The sequence below is a fragment of the Phyllobates terribilis genome, unplaced genomic scaffold, assembly GCF_046119375.1.
Source record: "Phyllobates terribilis strain yellow unplaced genomic scaffold, ASM4611937v1 Scaffold_1__5_contigs__length_1240528914, whole genome shotgun sequence".
Taxonomy (NCBI): Eukaryota; Metazoa; Chordata; class Amphibia; order Anura; family Dendrobatidae; genus Phyllobates; species Phyllobates terribilis.
Genome location: NW_027362761.1, coordinates 171,852,015 through 171,870,019, shown reverse-complemented (window position 1 = coordinate 171,870,019; position 18,005 = coordinate 171,852,015). Strand labels below are relative to the sequence as shown.

Below are 18,005 nucleotides of genomic sequence, written 5' to 3'. Positions count from 1 at the left end.
ATCAAAGCAACCTGGGCTTCCATAACACCTCAGCAGTGCCACAGGCGGATTGCCTCCATGACAGGCCGTAAATTGAGTACATTTACTGAACATACATTTCAGTAGGCCAACATTTCGGATTTTAAAAACATTTTTTCAAGCTGTTGTTATAAAGTATTCTAATTTACTGAGATAATGACTTTTGTGTTTTCATTGGCTGTAAGCCATAATCAACAACATTAACAGAAATAAACACTTGAAATAGATCACTCTGTTTGTAATGACTCTATATAATATATGAGTTTCACTTTTTGTATTGAAGAACTGAAATAATTTAACATTTTGATGATATTCTAATTCAGTGAGAAGCACCTGTATATGCTTTCATGGAGGCTGTTGGGCTGCCACCGTACACATTAGCTTCTGTTTCTGTAACATTTGGCCTCCACTTATTGACATATGCATGAGGATGTGCCACCAATGTATACACCTTATGTGCCCTTAGAGTCCTGCCGGCTAGATAGTGTGGCTAAAGAATGCCTGTTTGGACTGCATTTGGCCAGTATACGAGTAACTATTCATCTGTGTTAAAAAGTGTAATCAACTAGAATTTCAGTAAAACTGGATGCCGAAAAAAACATGCTCTGTGCAGAATATGTTTGTATAAAATCTGTATGAACATGACTTCTGATTTGTGTACACTGACCCCAGAGCTGAAACACAATGTGAGCAGAGATCATCTGCAAATCTTGCAAAAATCAGCATGTTCAGCCAACTTTAACTAATGTGTATGGGTATCTTTATGTGCCAAGACGTCTGTTGTCATGCACATACAAACCAGGTCAACTATAGCAAAGGGCATTTTCCACGGGGCCAGGAGTTCAGACGACAAATGATGAAACGCATCTTTCTTGCAGACAGAAAACTTGTTTTATTGGCAGTGCATCGTCTCCATGTGATGTTAAGAATAGGGTTGAGTGAGTATGTTCTGTCTGAGTATGCTCGGGCCGAGCTCTCCGAGTATTTATAGCTGCTCGGTGATATGTTTGAATCGCTCCCGTGTGCATGATTTGCAACTGCTTGACAGCTTTATTACATGTGAGGAATGTGTAAGAAATAGACATTCCTCACATGTATTAAAACTGTCAAACAGTCGCAACTCATGCACACGGGAGAGATGCAACCATTTCACCGAGCAGCTATAAATACTCGGAGCTCACCCTGAGCGTACTCGCCGAAAGGGTTAATAGAACATACTCGCTCAACACTAGTTAAGAATAATGTAATGGGTTTTGAGCAACAAACAGTTTTTGCATGACTGATTGTTCTCAGGAAACCCTCACTATGGTTGCAACATGTAAATGTTTATTAAACGAGCAGCGATTGATTTGCTATACTGTCATTCAGTGCTTTTCTAAGCAATTTACCTGTCCATGATAAATGACCTTAAAAAGAAACCTTCAAGTCACCTGTGTTCTTCCTGTTTGGACCGGACCTAGTCCACTGATCAGTAAAAAGGTATAGTTCAGACATGCAAGATTATAGAACACATTTGTTCCTCTGTCCAGCCTCTAAAGATGTACACCGCTCTGAGTCCAGAATCTACCCGCAATCTCCTCACCTGCTTCCTATGGATCATGAAAAATACAGAACAGAGTGTGATCCAAAAGTGGCTGGCCTACCTACCCACTCTGCAGCTAAACCGAATACTCGATCTGCTCTATATGTGTGTCTCCTGCTTCGAATACAAGGTACAGATTTAGATTCCATTTTTATTTCACAGAATTAAGTAAAAAAAAGTTCAGACTTAGTTTACTTAAATTTCAGTAATAATAAGTCTGGAGCATTTCATGAATATTCCTTTAATGATTATTCCCGGACCCTTTATAAAACTGTTATGAAAGTAGTAAAAAGTGTCTGATTGGAGAAATGGTCATGCATGTGCTTCATCCCTCCAATCTGTCTTGGGACTGGTGGAGATAGCCAAGTACAGCGTTCTGCAATCTCTATCAGCTCCATAGACAATACATATTGCAGGGGTTCGCATGCGTTACCATCTCTCAGTTTAAACAAGGGACCTGTTCTCTGCTGGTACCCAAATTGATGCAATCCATAATCTACCTTGTGAATAAGCGATAATTCTTTATGGTGGTTAAACTCTTTAAAGCCTTAGACTTAGAAGTCCAGCCCATAGCACAATTTGCCATTTCTTAATGAAATCTCTGTAGATATTTAAATAATAATACGGTATATAGAATTTTTTAACTAATATCTAAATATATTTCCTTGACTTATCGAGAACTGAGTTTATGCAACCCCTCCTGACAGCGGCATAAATTAAGGACAGAAACCCCAATTATAACACTAAGTAAGTTACTAGTTTTCTTACTGTAGATTCGATAAAACACAATTTTAGCTTACCTCTCTTATAGTCCTCTGAGTGATAAGCTCCTGCTATGTCATCCTCAATATTCGTGAGCTCTGGCTAACCCCACTGTTAAATCATTGTGTAACATACCTGGCGGCGTCCTTGCATGGTGGTCCATCTCCCACTGTGCAAGAGCGCGCACTTGATCTCCAGTCCAGAATGTCTCTCTGGCTTCCCTCCTTGCTGTCTGTTTGTCTGTTTTGGCTGCATAGGGCGACGCCCGCTGAACTTCCTGTTTCTTGTACCTGCTGCGGACACGCCCCTGTTGCACCTTCAGCCTATTGCTGTCCATCTTTGGGTATTTATACCACCTTCTTCCTCAAGATGGCGCCTGAGCATTGTGTCCTGTCAGTTGGCTTTTTGTCTCTGACGTGCCAGGTCCTATCCTGTTTTCCTGCCTGTTCTCCAGTTCTGTGTCTGAACTGTGGTCTGTTCTTGTGAACACGCTTCTAGCCTGTTCTTTCGCCTTCTAGGGGCTGTATTCCTAGATCTGCCTGTCTGTGCCTTGCGGTATCTGTTCCCGTCTGAACAGAGTCCTGTTTGTGTCCCTGCCTTGCTGTATTTGTTCCCGTTCCTCTGTTTCCAGTTGTCTGTGCCTTGCGGTATCTGTTCCCGTCTGAACAGAGTCCTGTTTGTGTCCCAGCCTTGCTGTATTTGTTCCCGTTCCTCTGTTCCCAGTTGTCTGTGCCTCGTTTCTACTTTAGCCTTTTCTCCCTTTTCCCTCTGTCTGTTTTCTGCGCCTTTCTGCAGAGTCTGAACTTGCTCCTAAATTCCTTCTCGTCGTCTCTGTACCTCTGTTGTGAATTTAGTGTACGCTCGCTACTTCTTTGTAAGTACTTTGTGTGCTTCTGGTTCTGCCTTTCCTTCTCTGTCTGTTCTTTGTGAACAGAGTCCTATCTCCTTGCCTTGTCTCGTTTGCCGCTCTGCGGTTCCCGCTCTGCTCCTGCCTTGTTTGCCGCTCTGTGGTTCCCGCTCTGCTCCTGCCTTGTTTGCCGCTCTGCGGTTCCCGCTCTGCTCCTGCCTTGTTTACCGCTCTGCGGTTTCCTCTCTGCTCCTGCTTAGCTTGCCGCTCTTGCGGTTTCTGCTCTGCTCTTGCCTTGCTTGCCGCTCCTGCGGTTTCCGCTCTGCTCCTGCCTTGTTTGCCGCTCTGCGGTTTCCGCTCTGCTCCTGCCTTGTTTACCGCTCTGCGGTTTCCGCTCTGCTCCTGCTTAGCTTGCCGCTCTTGCGGTTTCTGCTCTGCTCCTGCCTTGTTTACCGCTCTGCGGTTTCCGCTCTGCTCCTGCTTAGCTTGCCGCTCTTGCGGTTTCTGCTCTGCTCCTGCCTTGTTTACCGCTCTGCGGTTTCCGCTCTGCTCCTGCCTTGTTTACCGCTCTGCGGTTTCCGCTCTGCTCCTGCCTTGTTTACCGCTCTGCGGTTTCCGCTCTTCTCCTGCCTTGTTTACCGCTCTGCGGTTTCCGCTCTGCTCCTGCCTTGTTTACCGCTCTGCGGTTTCCGCTCTGCTCCTGCCTTGTTTACCGCTCTGCGGTTTCCGCTCTGCTCCTGCCTTGTTTGCCGCTCTGCGGTTTCCGCTCTGCTCCTGCCTTGTTTACCGCTCTGCGGTTTCCACTCTGCTCTTGCCTTGCTTGCCGCTCCTGCAGTTCCTGCTCTGCTTGTGCTCGCTGCTCCGGCAGTCCCGTCCTGCTCTGCTCTTGCCCACCGCTTCGGGCGTTCCCTCTCTGCTGTGTTTGGCTACCACATCTGCGGTTCTGTTTCTGTGACCCAGTCTGTACTGGGTCTTGTCCTCTCTGTGCTCCAGCCCGTCCTTTCGGCCTGCATATTCGCCTGTATCCACCCGTCTGCATACCTGCCGTGTTCGCTTATATCCACCAGTCTGTGCCAGCCTAGCCTGCCTGTTCCAGTAATCCCTGTGTGGGTCAACCCCCGTGTCCGAAGTTTGACCTGGAGTAGCACCTGGTCCCTCTGCCCGGTTTCTCCCTGGTGCACTGGCGTCGTATGCCGTCGTGCCATCTTGGTCGGATCGGCCAGATACTTAGTCACGCCCCTCCAGGCACTCTCCGGTTCATGGTCCAGTGGAACCACTTCTCCCGCACACGCCAGTCAGTCCGGGCGTGTGCATAACACATTGATTGGTATCTTTCTGCCATCAGTTACTGGAAGGGTTGGGGTTAAACCGAGCTCATCACTGAAAGGACTAGTGGAACTCCAATTGCTAAAACCTTTATCAAAACTACAGCAAGGAGCCCAACAAGTAACAGTCTGTCCATATTTTATGAACGAGAAGTGCAAACCTGGTGACAGTTTTACCTTTAAACTGTGATGGACTATCTTTAAGATAGTTCACTAGTGAACTGGGTGGAGGTTTGTCCTCCCGGACCCACAATATCTGCACAATGAGGTGCTGCACTGTTCCTGCTTGCACCATGTTCCCTTAATTGTTGTTCAGACATGCACATCAGCCTATCCTAAAGATAGCCCATTAATGTATAATCCTAGGCAACCACATTAAAGGTCCCATACTGTATCATGTATATGATACATACCATGCAATGATACAAATCTGCACTGGAGTGACACCAGCTGTTAAAGCATTATTTCAGCTGATATCATCTTGCTCAGTGAGTTATGATTCAGTATTCCCACAAGATTCAACATCCTTCATAATGAAATATGTCTATGGCATCCTTGCCTTTTACTTTAATTACGTACTGGAATGCATGGATCTAGATCTTATATACAGTGGGGAAAATAAGTATTTGATACACTGGCGATTTTGCAAGTTTTCCCACCTACAAAGAATGGAGAGGTCTGTAATTTTTATCACTTCAACTGTGAGAGACAGAATATATAAAAAAAACACAGAAAATCACATTGTATGATTTTTACATAATTAATTTGCATTTTATTGCATGAAATAAGTATTTGATCACCTACCAACGAGCAAGAATTCTTGCTCTCACAGACATGTTAGTTTTTCTTTAAGAAGCCCTCCTACTCTGCACTCATTACCTGTGTTAATTGCACCTGTTTGAACTCGTATAAAGACACCTGTTCACACAATCAATCACACTCCAACCTCTCCACCATGACCAAGACCAAAGAACTATCTAAGGACACCAGGGACAAAATTGTAGACCCGCACAAGGCTGGAATGGGCTACAGGACAATAGGCAAGCAGCTTGGTGAAAAGGCAACAACTGTTTGCGCAATTATTAGAAAATGGATGAAACACAAGATTACTGTCAATCTTCCACAGTCTGGGGCTCCATTTAGGATCTTGCCTTATGGGATAAGGATGATTCTGAGAAAGGAATCACCCCAGAACTACATGGGAGGACTTGGTCAATGACCTGAAGAAAGCTGGGACCACAGTCTCAAACATTATTATTAGTAACACACTGCGCCGTCATGGATTAAAATCCTGCAGGGAACGCAAGGTACCTATGCTCACGCCAGCACATGTCCAGGCCCATTTGAAGTTCACCAGTGACCATCTGGATGATCCAGAGGATGCATGGGAGAAGGTCATGTGGTCAGATGAGACCAAAATAGAACTTATCAATCCCACTCTCCGTGTTTGGAGGAAGAAGGATGAGTAGAATTCCAAGAACATTGTCCCAACCATGAAGCATGGTGGGGGAAACATCATACTTTGGGGGTGTTTTCTGCAAAGAGGACAGGATGACTTCACGATATTGAAGGGTGGATGGATGGGGTCATGATCATGAGATTTTGGCCAACAACCTCCTTTTCTGAGTATGAGCATTGAAGATGGGTCGTGGCTGGGTCTTCCAGCATGACAATGACCCGAAACACACAGCCAGGGCAATCAAGGAGTGGCTCCGTAAGATGCATTTCAAGGTCCTGGAGTGGCCTAGCCAGTCTCCAGACCTGAACCCAATAGAAAATCTTTGGAGGGAACGGAAACTCAATGTTGCTCAGCGACAGCCCCGAAACCTGAAAGATCTGGAGGAGATCTGTATGGAGGAGTGGGCCAAAATCTCTGCTGCAGTGTGTGCAAACTTAGTCAAGAATACAGGAAACGTCTGACCTCTGTAATTGCCAACAAAGATTTTTGAACCAAATATTAAGTTCTGTTTTTCTATTGTATCAAATATTTATTTCATGTAATAAATTGCTAATGAATTATGTAAAAATCATACAATGTGATTTTCTGTTTCTTATTTTTACATTCTGTATCTCAGAGTTGACAGTAAAAATTCCAGACCTCTCCATTCTTTGTAGGTGGCAAAACTTGCAAAATCAGCAGAGTATCAAATACCTATTTTCTCCACTGTAGGAACACATGTTTTTTTTTTCGCCTCCTGTGACTGGATGTCACTACTGTCATATATTATTTTACATATTATTCCCTCAGGGTAAACAGTCACCAGACAAAGTAAGCACTTTGGTTCTTCAGAAGTCCAGAGATGTTAAGGCCCGTTTGGAAGAAGCTTTGTTACGTGGAGAAGGAGCCAGAGGAGAAATGATGAGGCGCTGGAAAACTGGTACATAGCAATACATACAAAATTCAGCACCAGATGTCACGTGGACACGTGGCTCCTAAGTGAACTGTGTATTCTTACCTCTGCTATTAATAATAATAATAATAATAATAATAATAATAATTTTATCATAGCGCCACTTTACAATTCAGAGGGTACAAGTTCAAATAACATCAGAAATAACAATTCAGACGAGGAGTGAGGGCCTTTCTCGCAAGCTTACAATCTATGAGGAAATAGGGAGAACAAAGGTAAACGGTTCTTATATTGTAAGGGGTCCAGCTATGATAATAAATAAGGCATTAAAGAAGTTGTCCACTACTTTATATGAACCCCCCCAATGTATCCCCCCGGGGCCCAGAAGTGCTTTTGTAAATACCTTGCGGTGCCTTTTCTGCGTCTGAGCGGCGCTATCGCTGGCCGCACAGAGGCATCACGTGACCCGTCACTGATGTCACGACAAGTGAGGCGTGACATCAGTGACGCACTCCTGACGATGGATGCTGGGTTGTGAGCGGGGTTACCCCATGCGTCACACCCAGCATCCACCGCGCGCTTTCCCGGTGAATGAGGAGAGGGAGAGCGCGCGGTGGATGCCGGGTGTGACGCACGGGGTAACCCCGCCCACAGGTGAGCATCCACCGTGGAGCGCAGAAGTGAGTACCCCCTGCTGCAGCCGGAACTTGACTTGACATCAGCGGATGTCAGAGCCGGATGCAGCCGGGGGGTCACGTGATGCCTGTGATCGTCCAGTGATAGCGCTGCTCACAGGCGGAAAAGGCACAGCAAGGTATTTAGAGAAACACTTATGGGCCCTGGGGGAATACATTGGGGGATCATATAAAGTAGTGGACAACCCCTTTAAAGTAAAGCTGCATGAACCGGTCACGAGAGCATTGTGGGTGTAGGTACAAATTCTGAGGAAAATTTAGTAAAGGAGAACAGAAAGCAGTTCTTAAAGCTGTTTATATTGGTAATAAACTGGATTGTTTGAGGTAGTGCATGGCAAAGAGCTAGAAAAGACTTGGAGATGGGAGTGAGAGAATTTGATTATGGAGCATACATAGTCTAGCAGTGGATATAAAAAGTCTACACACCCCTGTTAACCGCTTCATGACATATGATGTACATTTATGTCATATGTCGTGACCCTGACTTTGATGCAGGCTCTCAAGCCAAGCCTGCATCTTTCCTGGCAGATGATTGCTGATTTAATCAGCCATCATGTGCCTATAAGAACATGTTAAATGCCGCTGTCAATCTATGACAGCGATATTTAACACGCGTCAGCATGGGGACGTGTCATTTCACGCGCCCATCGGACCGCGTGTTATGTGATCACGGAGAGCCAGATGTCTGCTTAAGACCTCTGTTCTTGTCATGATGATTCTCCAGTGAAAGCCTGTAGCTGGCGTTCATAGGATATTGTGATTTTCACGTATAATATAAGCGATCAAATGATCGCAGCTGCAAGACCCCTAAGATGACTATTAAATACAGTAAAAAAGTTTCTAAAAATAGGGGGAAAAAACACAAGTTCAAATCACCCCTCTTTTGCTCTATTAAAAATAGTACAACTTACAAAATATATGTAATTTTTATTTTTTTTTATCGTTGCGTTTGTGAAAGTCCGATCTATCAAAATATAAAATAAATGAATCCGATCGTTAAACGGTGTAACAAAAAGAATCAAAATGCCAGAATTACGTTTTTTGGCCGCCGCAACATTGCAATAAAATGCAGTAAGAGGCAAACAAAACATTGTATCTACCTCAAAATGATATTAGTAAAAACTTCAGCACAGTGCGCGAAAAATAAACCTTCACACAGCCCCATATCCTGAAAATTGTAAAGCATTACGGGTCTCGAAATATGGTGACAGAAGCAAAGTTTTCTTTTCTTTCAAATACACACATTTTTTTCCACCACTTACATAAAAAAACTGTAGATATTTGATATGTGCATAATCATACTGCCAGGTCAGTTTTTCCATTTAGTGAACATGATAAATAAAAAAAACTCCAAAAATTGTGAAATTGCACTTTTTTTGCAATTTCAACGAGCTTGGAATTTTTTTACTGCTTTCCAGTGCATCACAAGATAAAATGAATGATTTCATTGAAAAGTACACTTCGTCCCACAAAAAGCAAGCCCTCATACAGCCATGTGGACAGAAAAATAAAAAAGTTATGCCTCTTGGAAGAAGGGGAGAAAATATGGAAAATCGCCCAGGTCTGAAGGGGTTAAGATACCAGGTTTTTGGAATGTAAAATAAATTTACCAAGAAGAATAATTTCAGAACTGAAAACTTTTCAGATAGATAGAAAAATAAATAACTAAAAGTTTGTGTTTGCATAAATATGCACACCCTTAAGCGAATACTTTGTTGAAATACTCGTTATGACAGCATTCAGTCTTTTTGGGTAGAAGTCTATCTGCATGGCACATCTAGAATTGTCAATATCTGCCCACTCTCTCTTCTAATAGCGCTCCAAATTTGTCAGATTGTGAGGACATCTCCTTTGAACAGCCCTCTTCAGGTCACCGCACAGATTTTCTATTGGATTCAGGTCTGGGATCTGACTGGGCCATTCCAAAACTTTGATCTCGTGGCAAAGCCATTCTTTTATCAATTTGGAGGTATGTTTAGAGTCGTTGTCATGCTGAAAGGTGAAATTCCTTTTCATATTAAGCTTTTTAGCAGAGGCCTGAAGGTTTTTTGCAAAATTGACTGATATTTTGCACTGTTCATACATTCCTCCACCTTGACTAAAGCCCCAGTTCCAGCTGCTGAAAACCAGCCTTAAAACATCATGCTCCCTCCACCATGCTTCACTGTGGATATAATGTTCTTTTGGTGATGTGCAGTGTAGACTTTGGAACAAACATACTTTTTGGAAATTGTGGCCAAAAAGTTCAACTTTGGTTTTATCAGACCATAACACATTTTTTCACATACTTTTGGCAGACTTGATGTAGGTTTTGACAAAACATTGAAGGGCTTTGATGTTTTTCTTCGTAAGAAATGGCTTCCTGCTTGTAAGCTTGTAACCCAACCCTACCCTACAGGTCAGACATATGAAGGACATGACCAATACTTGCAAGAAATTCCTTCAACTTCTTCAAAGTTGCTGTAGGCCCCATGTCAGCCTCCTGGATCAATTCTCTTCTTGTCTTTTCATCAATTTTTGAGGGAAGTCCAGTTCTAGGTTAAGTCATTGTTGTGCCAAATTTAAGCCACTTCTTGATGACCAGCTTCACAGTGTTCCATGTATATTTAATGTCTTGGAGTTTAATTTTTTTTGTATCCTTCTCCTGACTGATAATTTTCAACAATGAGATCCCTTTGCTGTGATGTCAGTTGTGTATGGATCGGGAATTGGATGTTTCGCCCCCAGCAGTTCGCCCCCGGCAGTTCGCCCCCAGGTATATTTCGCCCCCGCACATTTCGTCCCCAGCATTTGGCCCCCAGGATGTTTTGCCCACGCACATCTCACCCCCGCACATATCGCCCCCAGTTCAAAACGTCCGGGGTGAAATGTGCGGGGGCGAATCTTCCTGGGGGCGAAATGATAGGGGCGAAATGTACCTGGGGGTGAACAGATGGGGGCGAACTGCTGGGGGCAAATTGCTGGGGGTGAACTGCTGGGGGTGAAACTTCCTATAACCGTATGGATCATGGCTTGTGCTGTAAAGTGTAACTAGGAAATTGTCAGGAATTTCCTACTAGAACAGCTGAACTTTATATGGGGTTAATCAGAATTACATTAAATGAAGGCAGCTATGTACTGACTACTTTTTAACATGAGTTTAAATGTGATTGGCTAATTCTAAGTACAATCAAATCCTCAATTATTAGGGTGTTTACACTTATGCAACCACATTATTTTAGTTTTATTTTTTTCCCTCTCAAAATTATTTCACTTTGTTTCCCAATTGATTTGCACAGATTATGGGTTACTTTAAAGGTGGAAAAAGTTCTGAAATGATTCTTCTTGGCATGATTTTTTTTACATGACAAAAAGCTGACATCTTACCAGGGGTCTGTAGACTTTTTATACTATAGATCATTAGCAGAACAGATGGCACAGTTAGCATGGTAAAGATAAATTAGCAAGGAGATGTAGGGCTGTGAAGCACTGTGGAGAGCTTTGTGGGCAAGAGTGAAGTTTATATTGGTAGTGCATGGGCAACCAGTGCAATGACTGGCACAGAGTGGATGCATGGTTGTAATGGCATAACAGAAATATGAGCCTGGCTGCTGCATTCAGGATGGATTTGAGAGTATTTTAAGTCCTAAAAGAAAATCACAGATATTTGTCTTTATGTAACACCTTCTGCAATATCGGACCCATGTTTTGATATCTGGTGCAGTTTATGTGAGCATATATCTATTCAGACTGATGAGATTTTCTGAAACTTTCTAAAAAGCAAGTAGTGTACCCTTTATTCAGCTAAGTGTTATAATCTATGTTGTATTGCACTTTGTTTTTTGCTTGGTCAGCTTCTCATTATGTTTTTTTGTAGCCTCTATAAGGTTTCATTCTCGTTCTAACTCCATAATTGCCATATGTCTTTCAGCAATTCATGTCCAAGAGTCATATATCCTGAGCATGGGCTGTTATTAGTACATGGAAATTACAGGTGACATTGTCTTCTTCTGTCGCAGGAAATGACAGATTTGCTGGACTTAATGAAAACCTGAGGTGGAGGAAGGAGCAGACCCAATGGCGCCAAGCTAACGAGCGACTAAATATGTGAGCACCTTTACTCTTTTCATTATAATGTTACCTGTGCGGGGGAGAACTGTAAAATATTGTCAATGTAATATCATGTACTGTACAAATCTTCGCGTCCAGACAAAATTGTTAAGCAACACTAAGCAAAATAAATGGGGCCTAATGTCACATTTAGCTGGTCTTTAATTGGCACCTTAGAAGTTTCCTGTATTTCAGCATTCTTTAGAAAAAAACAAGCGGAACAGCAATATGTTTTTCTTGGTATACTTATGTAAGATTACCATTTCTTTTATCCAACGTGCTGTACCATAAAGGATCTTTATTGGTTTATATTCACAAATTTAATGGACTTTTATAACAGGACAAAGGCGGAAATGGATCAGGAAGCCATTATGTGTGGAAACCTGGCTACTGAAGCCAACTTGACTATTCTGGATGTGCTGGAAACTATAATACAGGTAGGATAGTTAGATTTTTTATCAGGGGTATCAGTAGTTTGATGGCAAGAAGAATAATACAACATGTGGCACTATATTTGCTGTATTATAATTCTGCTGGAAGTGTCGGGATTTGTTAGGATCAGTTTGAATACGGATCCACCAGCTGTCATGACTCTGTTTGGATTGTAAGTCAGTGTGAACACAGCCTACTGTACATTGGGGGCAAATATTTGGATGATGTAATTAAATTCTAAGAAAATGTAACCAGGGCAGTGGAGTCGGTAAGCCAAACCATCGACTCCGACTCTTCAATTTCCCTGGCTTCCGTCTCCGTCTCCACAGCCCTGCCTCACTACTGAGCATGTACATAAAGTGCAGCACAGATTCATCTAAACTAACAGCCGAGATCCTTCTATTAGGAACAGAACAAACATTTATAGGACATTTCACAACTTTCCCAAATTTTTCTGAAAACATTTACAGCACATACTGCATTGAACTACTGTACCCAATTTATTATATATTTTAGGAGTCTGAGTCGGTTCATTTTATACCAACTCCGACTCCACCAAAATGGACACTGACTGTCCGATTTACTCAGCCCTGAATGTAACACTATTATAATGTAAAATAACCCTCTATTCACATGTCCAGTAGTCATCTGTTTGTAGCAGATCCAATATTAAAAAAAAAAATGGATTGGGTACAGACGAATGTAGAGTGGAAACAATCTGTGATGATCCATTTCCCATAGACTTCAACGTTAAAAAAAAAATTGATCCAACCGCCATCCATTTTTGGGCTGGATAAAAAAGTTGTGCAAAGTACATTTTTGATCCAGCTAAAAAAGGATACCAGCTGGAAAAGAGGAAAATAAATACATTTTATGACAATTCCTTCCCATTCAAATGAATCGGTCCTCTACTGGAACATTTTATTTTTGTTTTTATGAACCCAAAATGGAGCCGAAACGTAAATAAATACTGGACATGTGAACAGAGCCTAATAAATGTTATGTTAAAAGGCAACAGTAAAGGCTGTTTTAATTATTTATTATTGCAGCATGTGCTAAGTCTTTTTCCCATATGGAAACAATAGAAGAATGACAGGGTTTCCACTGGGTATTGTTTTCTTGCAATCTTATGTTGCTGTTGTTAGTTATATGTCTGGGAAGCTACATTTACAAAATAAATTATTGAGACCTTGATCATGTTTATTCAATGGATCCATGTTAAGCCTATGTGTACCTGCTAAATATCCCCTTTGGGCCTATTTTTATATTTAGATGATTTTTATCCTACTCTTCCCACTTTCCCTTTTGCACCCTGTTTTGTGTGGTCACTCTCCTGGTTATAGCATTGATAGTTTCTCATAATATTGTAATGTGGTTTATTCGTTCTGTTTTAATAATACACAACCTCGATATTATTGATGTGGTGGTGCTCTGTCAATTACTTTTTATAAGGTATTTATTAACCTAATGGAGTTTATTTTTTCACTTCAGACAGTATTTACCCATGTTAAAATGATCAGTTATGATATATCAAGGTTTAAAACACCTTTAAATTTCTATACTAATTTTGCTTTTTGTGTTTTAGGTCAATTTGTCAATGGACTGCAAAGACAACCTTTTAGGAGGAATTCTTAAAGTACTTGTGCACTCTCTTAGCACAAATCAGAGCAACACTTATTTGTTTCACTGCTTCGCCTCCATCCGTCTGCTAATTATAAAGGTATCATATTTCTGTTTAAACAAATTAGTGCTATTACTGGTATTACAATGACTTCTACATTCCGAATAATGTACTGATGCTACAATGGGAATTATTACTATATTACTATGAACTATTACTGACTAACCCAAGAAAAAAACAAAATAAATACATGCCCTATAGCAAGTAAATGGTAATAGTACAACCCCTGGCAAAAATTATGGAATCACCGGGCTTTTTTGATCAAAATAGTGTTTACTAAGTACCCAATGTTATTTACATGTACAACCCCTGGCAAAAATTATGGAATCACCGGGCTCGGAGGATGTTCATTCAGTTGTTTAATGTTGTTGAAAAAAAGCAGATCACAGACATGGCACAAAACTAAAGTCATTTCAAATGGCAACTTTAGGGCTTTAAGAAACACTAAAAGAAATCAAGATTAAAAATGTGGTACTCAGTAAGGGTAATTTTTATGGAATCACTCAATTCTGAGGAAAAAAATATCGAATCATGAAAAACAAACACACAAAAGAATACTCCAATACGTCACTAGTATTTTGTTGCACCACCTCTGGCTTTAATAACAGCTTGCAGTCTCTGAGGCATGGACTTAATGAGTGACAAACAGTACTCTTCATTAATCTGGCTCCAACTTTCTCTGATTGCTGTTGCCTGATCAGATTTGCAGGTTGGAGCCTTGTCATGGACTATTTTCTTCAACTTCCACCAAAGATTTTCAATTGGATTGATATCCGGACTATTTGCAGGCCATGACATTGACCTTATGTGTCTTCTTTCAAGGAATGTTTTCACAGTTTTTGCTCTGTGGCAGGATGCATTATCATCTTGAAAAATGATGTCATTATCCCCAAACATCCTTTCAATTGATGGGATAAGAAAACTGTCCAAAATATCAATGTAAACTTGGGCATTTATTGAAGATGTAATGACAGCCATCTCCCCAGTGCCTTTACCTGAGATGCAGCCCCATATCATCAATGACTGTGGAAATTTACATGTTCTCTTCATGCAGTCATCTTTATAAATCTCATTGAAACGGCACCAAATAAAAGTTCCAGCATCATCACCTTGCCCAATGCAGATTTGTGATTCATCACTGAATATGACTTTCATCCAGTCATCCACAGTCCACGATTGCTTTTCCTTAGCCCATTGTAACCTTGTTTTTTTCTGTTTAGGTTTTAATGATGGCTTATGTTTAGATTTTCTGTATGTAAATCCCATTTCCTTTAGGCGGTTTCTTACAGTTCGGTCACAGACATTGACTCCAGTTTCCTCCCATTCGTTCCTCATTTGTTTTGTTGTGCATTTCCTGTTTTGGAGACTAAGTTTCCGATCTTGATGCTTTGATGTCTTCCTTGGTCTACCAGTATGTTTGCCTTTAACAACCTTCCCATGTTGTTTGTATTTGGTCCAGATTTTAGACACAGCTGACTGTGAACACCCAACATCTTTTGCAACATTGCGTGATGATTTACCTTCTTTTAAGAGTTTGATATTCCTCTCCTTTGTTTCAATTGACATCTCTCCTGTTGGAGCCATGATTCATGTCAGTCCACTTGGTGCAACAGCTCTCCAAGGTGTGATCACTCCTTTTTAGATGCAGACTAACGAGCAGATCTAATTTGATGCAGCTGTTAGTTTTGGAAATGAAAATTTACAGGGTGATTCCATAATTTTTTCCTCAGAATTGAGTGATTCCATAATTTTTTCCCTCTGCTTGGTCTGAAAAAAATTACCCTTACTGAGTACCACATTTTTAATCTTGATTTCTTTCAGTGTTTCTTTCAGTGTAGCATCAACTGATCTTCACTGTCCTTTTAAAGGAATAGAAGAATCCAAGTTATCTGTAAACAGAAAGATTGTGAGGGAATATTTAGCTAACATAAATGAGTTCAAGTCTCCAGGTCCAGATGAATTACACCCCAGAGTACTGAAGGAGATCGTAGAAGAAATTTTAGAACCACTCTCCATAATCTTTGAAAATTCTTGGAGAACAGGAGAAGTCCCAGAAGACTGGAGAAGAGCAAATGTTGTTCCTATCTTCAAAAAGGGGAAGAAGGTGGACCCAGGGAACTATAGGCCGGTGAGTCTGACTTCTATACCAGGAAAGATCTTTGAACAAATTATTAAACAACATGTATATAAGTACCTGGATAAGAATGAAGTGATTAACCAGAGTCAGCATGGGTTTATAACTAACAAGTCATGTCAGACTAACTTAATTTCCTTCTATGACAGAATCACTGACTGGGTGGATCAGGGAAATGCTGTAGATATAGTATATCTTGACTTCAGCAAAGCATTTGACAAAGTATCTCACACCATCCTTATTGAAAAAATGACCAAGTATGCAATGGACCAGGCAACTGTTAGGTGGATTCATAACTGGCTTAGTGATCGGACTCAAAGGGTGATTGTAAATGGCTTCACATCCAGCTGGATGAATGTCTCAAGTGGGGTACCACAGGGCTCCGTCCTGGGACCTGTATTGTTCAACATCTTTATCAATGATTTAGATGAAGGAATTGAGGGTAAACTGATTAAATTTGCTGATGACACAAAGCTAGGAGGGATAGCTAATACTAGAGAAGAGAGAGAGAGGATTCAAAAAGACCTAAATAAACTGGAGCAGTGGGCAGCAACCAACAGAATGGTTTTTAACAGGGAAAAATGCAAAGTACTACATCTGGGCAATAAAAATGAAAAAAGCATATACAGAATGGGAGGAATAGAGCTAAGCAACAGTACATGTGAAAAAGACTTAGGTATACTAATAGATCATAGACTGAACATGAGTCAACAGTGTGATGCAGCAGCAAAAAAGGCAAATACAATTCTGGGATGTATTAACAGAAGCATACAGTCTAGATCACGTGAAGTCATTATTGGTCTTTACTCCTCTTTGGTCAGACCTCATCTGGAATACTGTGTACAGTTTTGGGCACCACATTTTAAAAAAGACATAGACAAACTGGAGCAAGTTCAGAGAAGAGCGACCAGAATGGTGACTGGTCTGCAAACCATGTCCTATGAGGAACGGTTGCAGGATTTGGGAATGTTTAGCTTGCAAAAAAGAAGACTGAGAGGAGACTTAATAGCTGTCTACAAATATGTCAAGGGCTGTCACATTGTAGAAGGATCATCTTTATTCTCATTTGCACAAGGAAAGACTAGAAGCAATGGGATGAAACTAAATGGGAGGAGACACAGATTAGATATTAGAAAAAACTTTTTGACAGTTAGGGTGATTAATGAGTGGAACAGGCTGCCACGAGAGGTGGTGAGTTCCCCTTCAATGGACGTCTTCAAACAGAGGCTGGACAGACATCTGTCTGAGATGATTTAGTGAATCCTGCTTTGAGCAGGGGGTTGGACCAGATGACCCAGGAGGTCCCTTCCAACTCTACCATTCTATGATTCTATGATTCTATGATTCTTAAAGCCCTAAAGTTGCCATTTGAAATTACTTTAGTTTTGTGCCATGTCTGTGATCTGCTTTTTTTCGACAACATTAAACAACTGAATGAACATCCTCCGAGCCCGGTGATTCCATAATTTTTGCCAGGGGTTGTACATGTAAATAACATTGGGTACTTAGTAAACACTATTTTGATCAAAAAAGCCTAAAAGCCATTCCACCACGACAAGGTGTACCCGGTCATATCCTGTCTCTAATATTAAAACCTTACCTTTGGGTTTTGTCTGTGAAATGGCCACAGTGTGAACTTGCTCTTACATTGCATGTATACCTATGTATTCTCCGGCTCATTTCTTTGGTAGTAAACTATTACCATTACACACAAAAATATTAAAGGGGTTGTCCCCTACTTTAGATTACCCCCCCCCCAATGTATACCCCCGGGGCCCCTAAGACTTTTTGTAAATACCTTCCGTTGCAGATAATGCCTGTGAGCGGCACTATCACTGGCCGCTCACAGGCATCACGTGACCCCCGTGATGGCAGCAGACGGGGATCTTTGTCTTCCGCATTCCAGATGGGTGCCAGGCTGTGGGCGGGGTTACCCCCCGTGTCACACCCGGCATCCGCCACGCTCTCTGCCTCACCCTATTCATTGGGAAAGCGCTCGGTGGATGCTGGGTGTGACGCGTTGGGGTAACCCTGCCCTCAACCCAGCATCCATCGCCAGGAACGCGTCACTGTTATCACACCTCACTTG

General features: G+C 41.6%; 1 protein-coding gene across 2 annotated transcripts in view; it reads left to right on the top strand.

Annotated features, from left to right (window-relative positions):
* The window catches only part of DOCK8 (dedicator of cytokinesis 8), a 271,022-nt gene that overhangs the window by 219,227 nt on the left and 33,790 nt on the right, over positions 1–18,005 (top strand). For both annotated transcript variants that reach the window (XM_073669505.1, XM_073669522.1), the window contains 5 exons: positions 1,548–1,730; positions 6,783–6,912; positions 11,579–11,666; positions 12,010–12,106; positions 13,687–13,821. In XM_073669505.1, the coding sequence (XP_073525606.1) occupies positions 1,548–1,730; positions 6,783–6,912; positions 11,579–11,666; positions 12,010–12,106; positions 13,687–13,821 (633 nt within the window). The remainder of the gene's footprint in view (positions 1–1,547; positions 1,731–6,782; positions 6,913–11,578; positions 11,667–12,009; positions 12,107–13,686; positions 13,822–18,005) is intronic.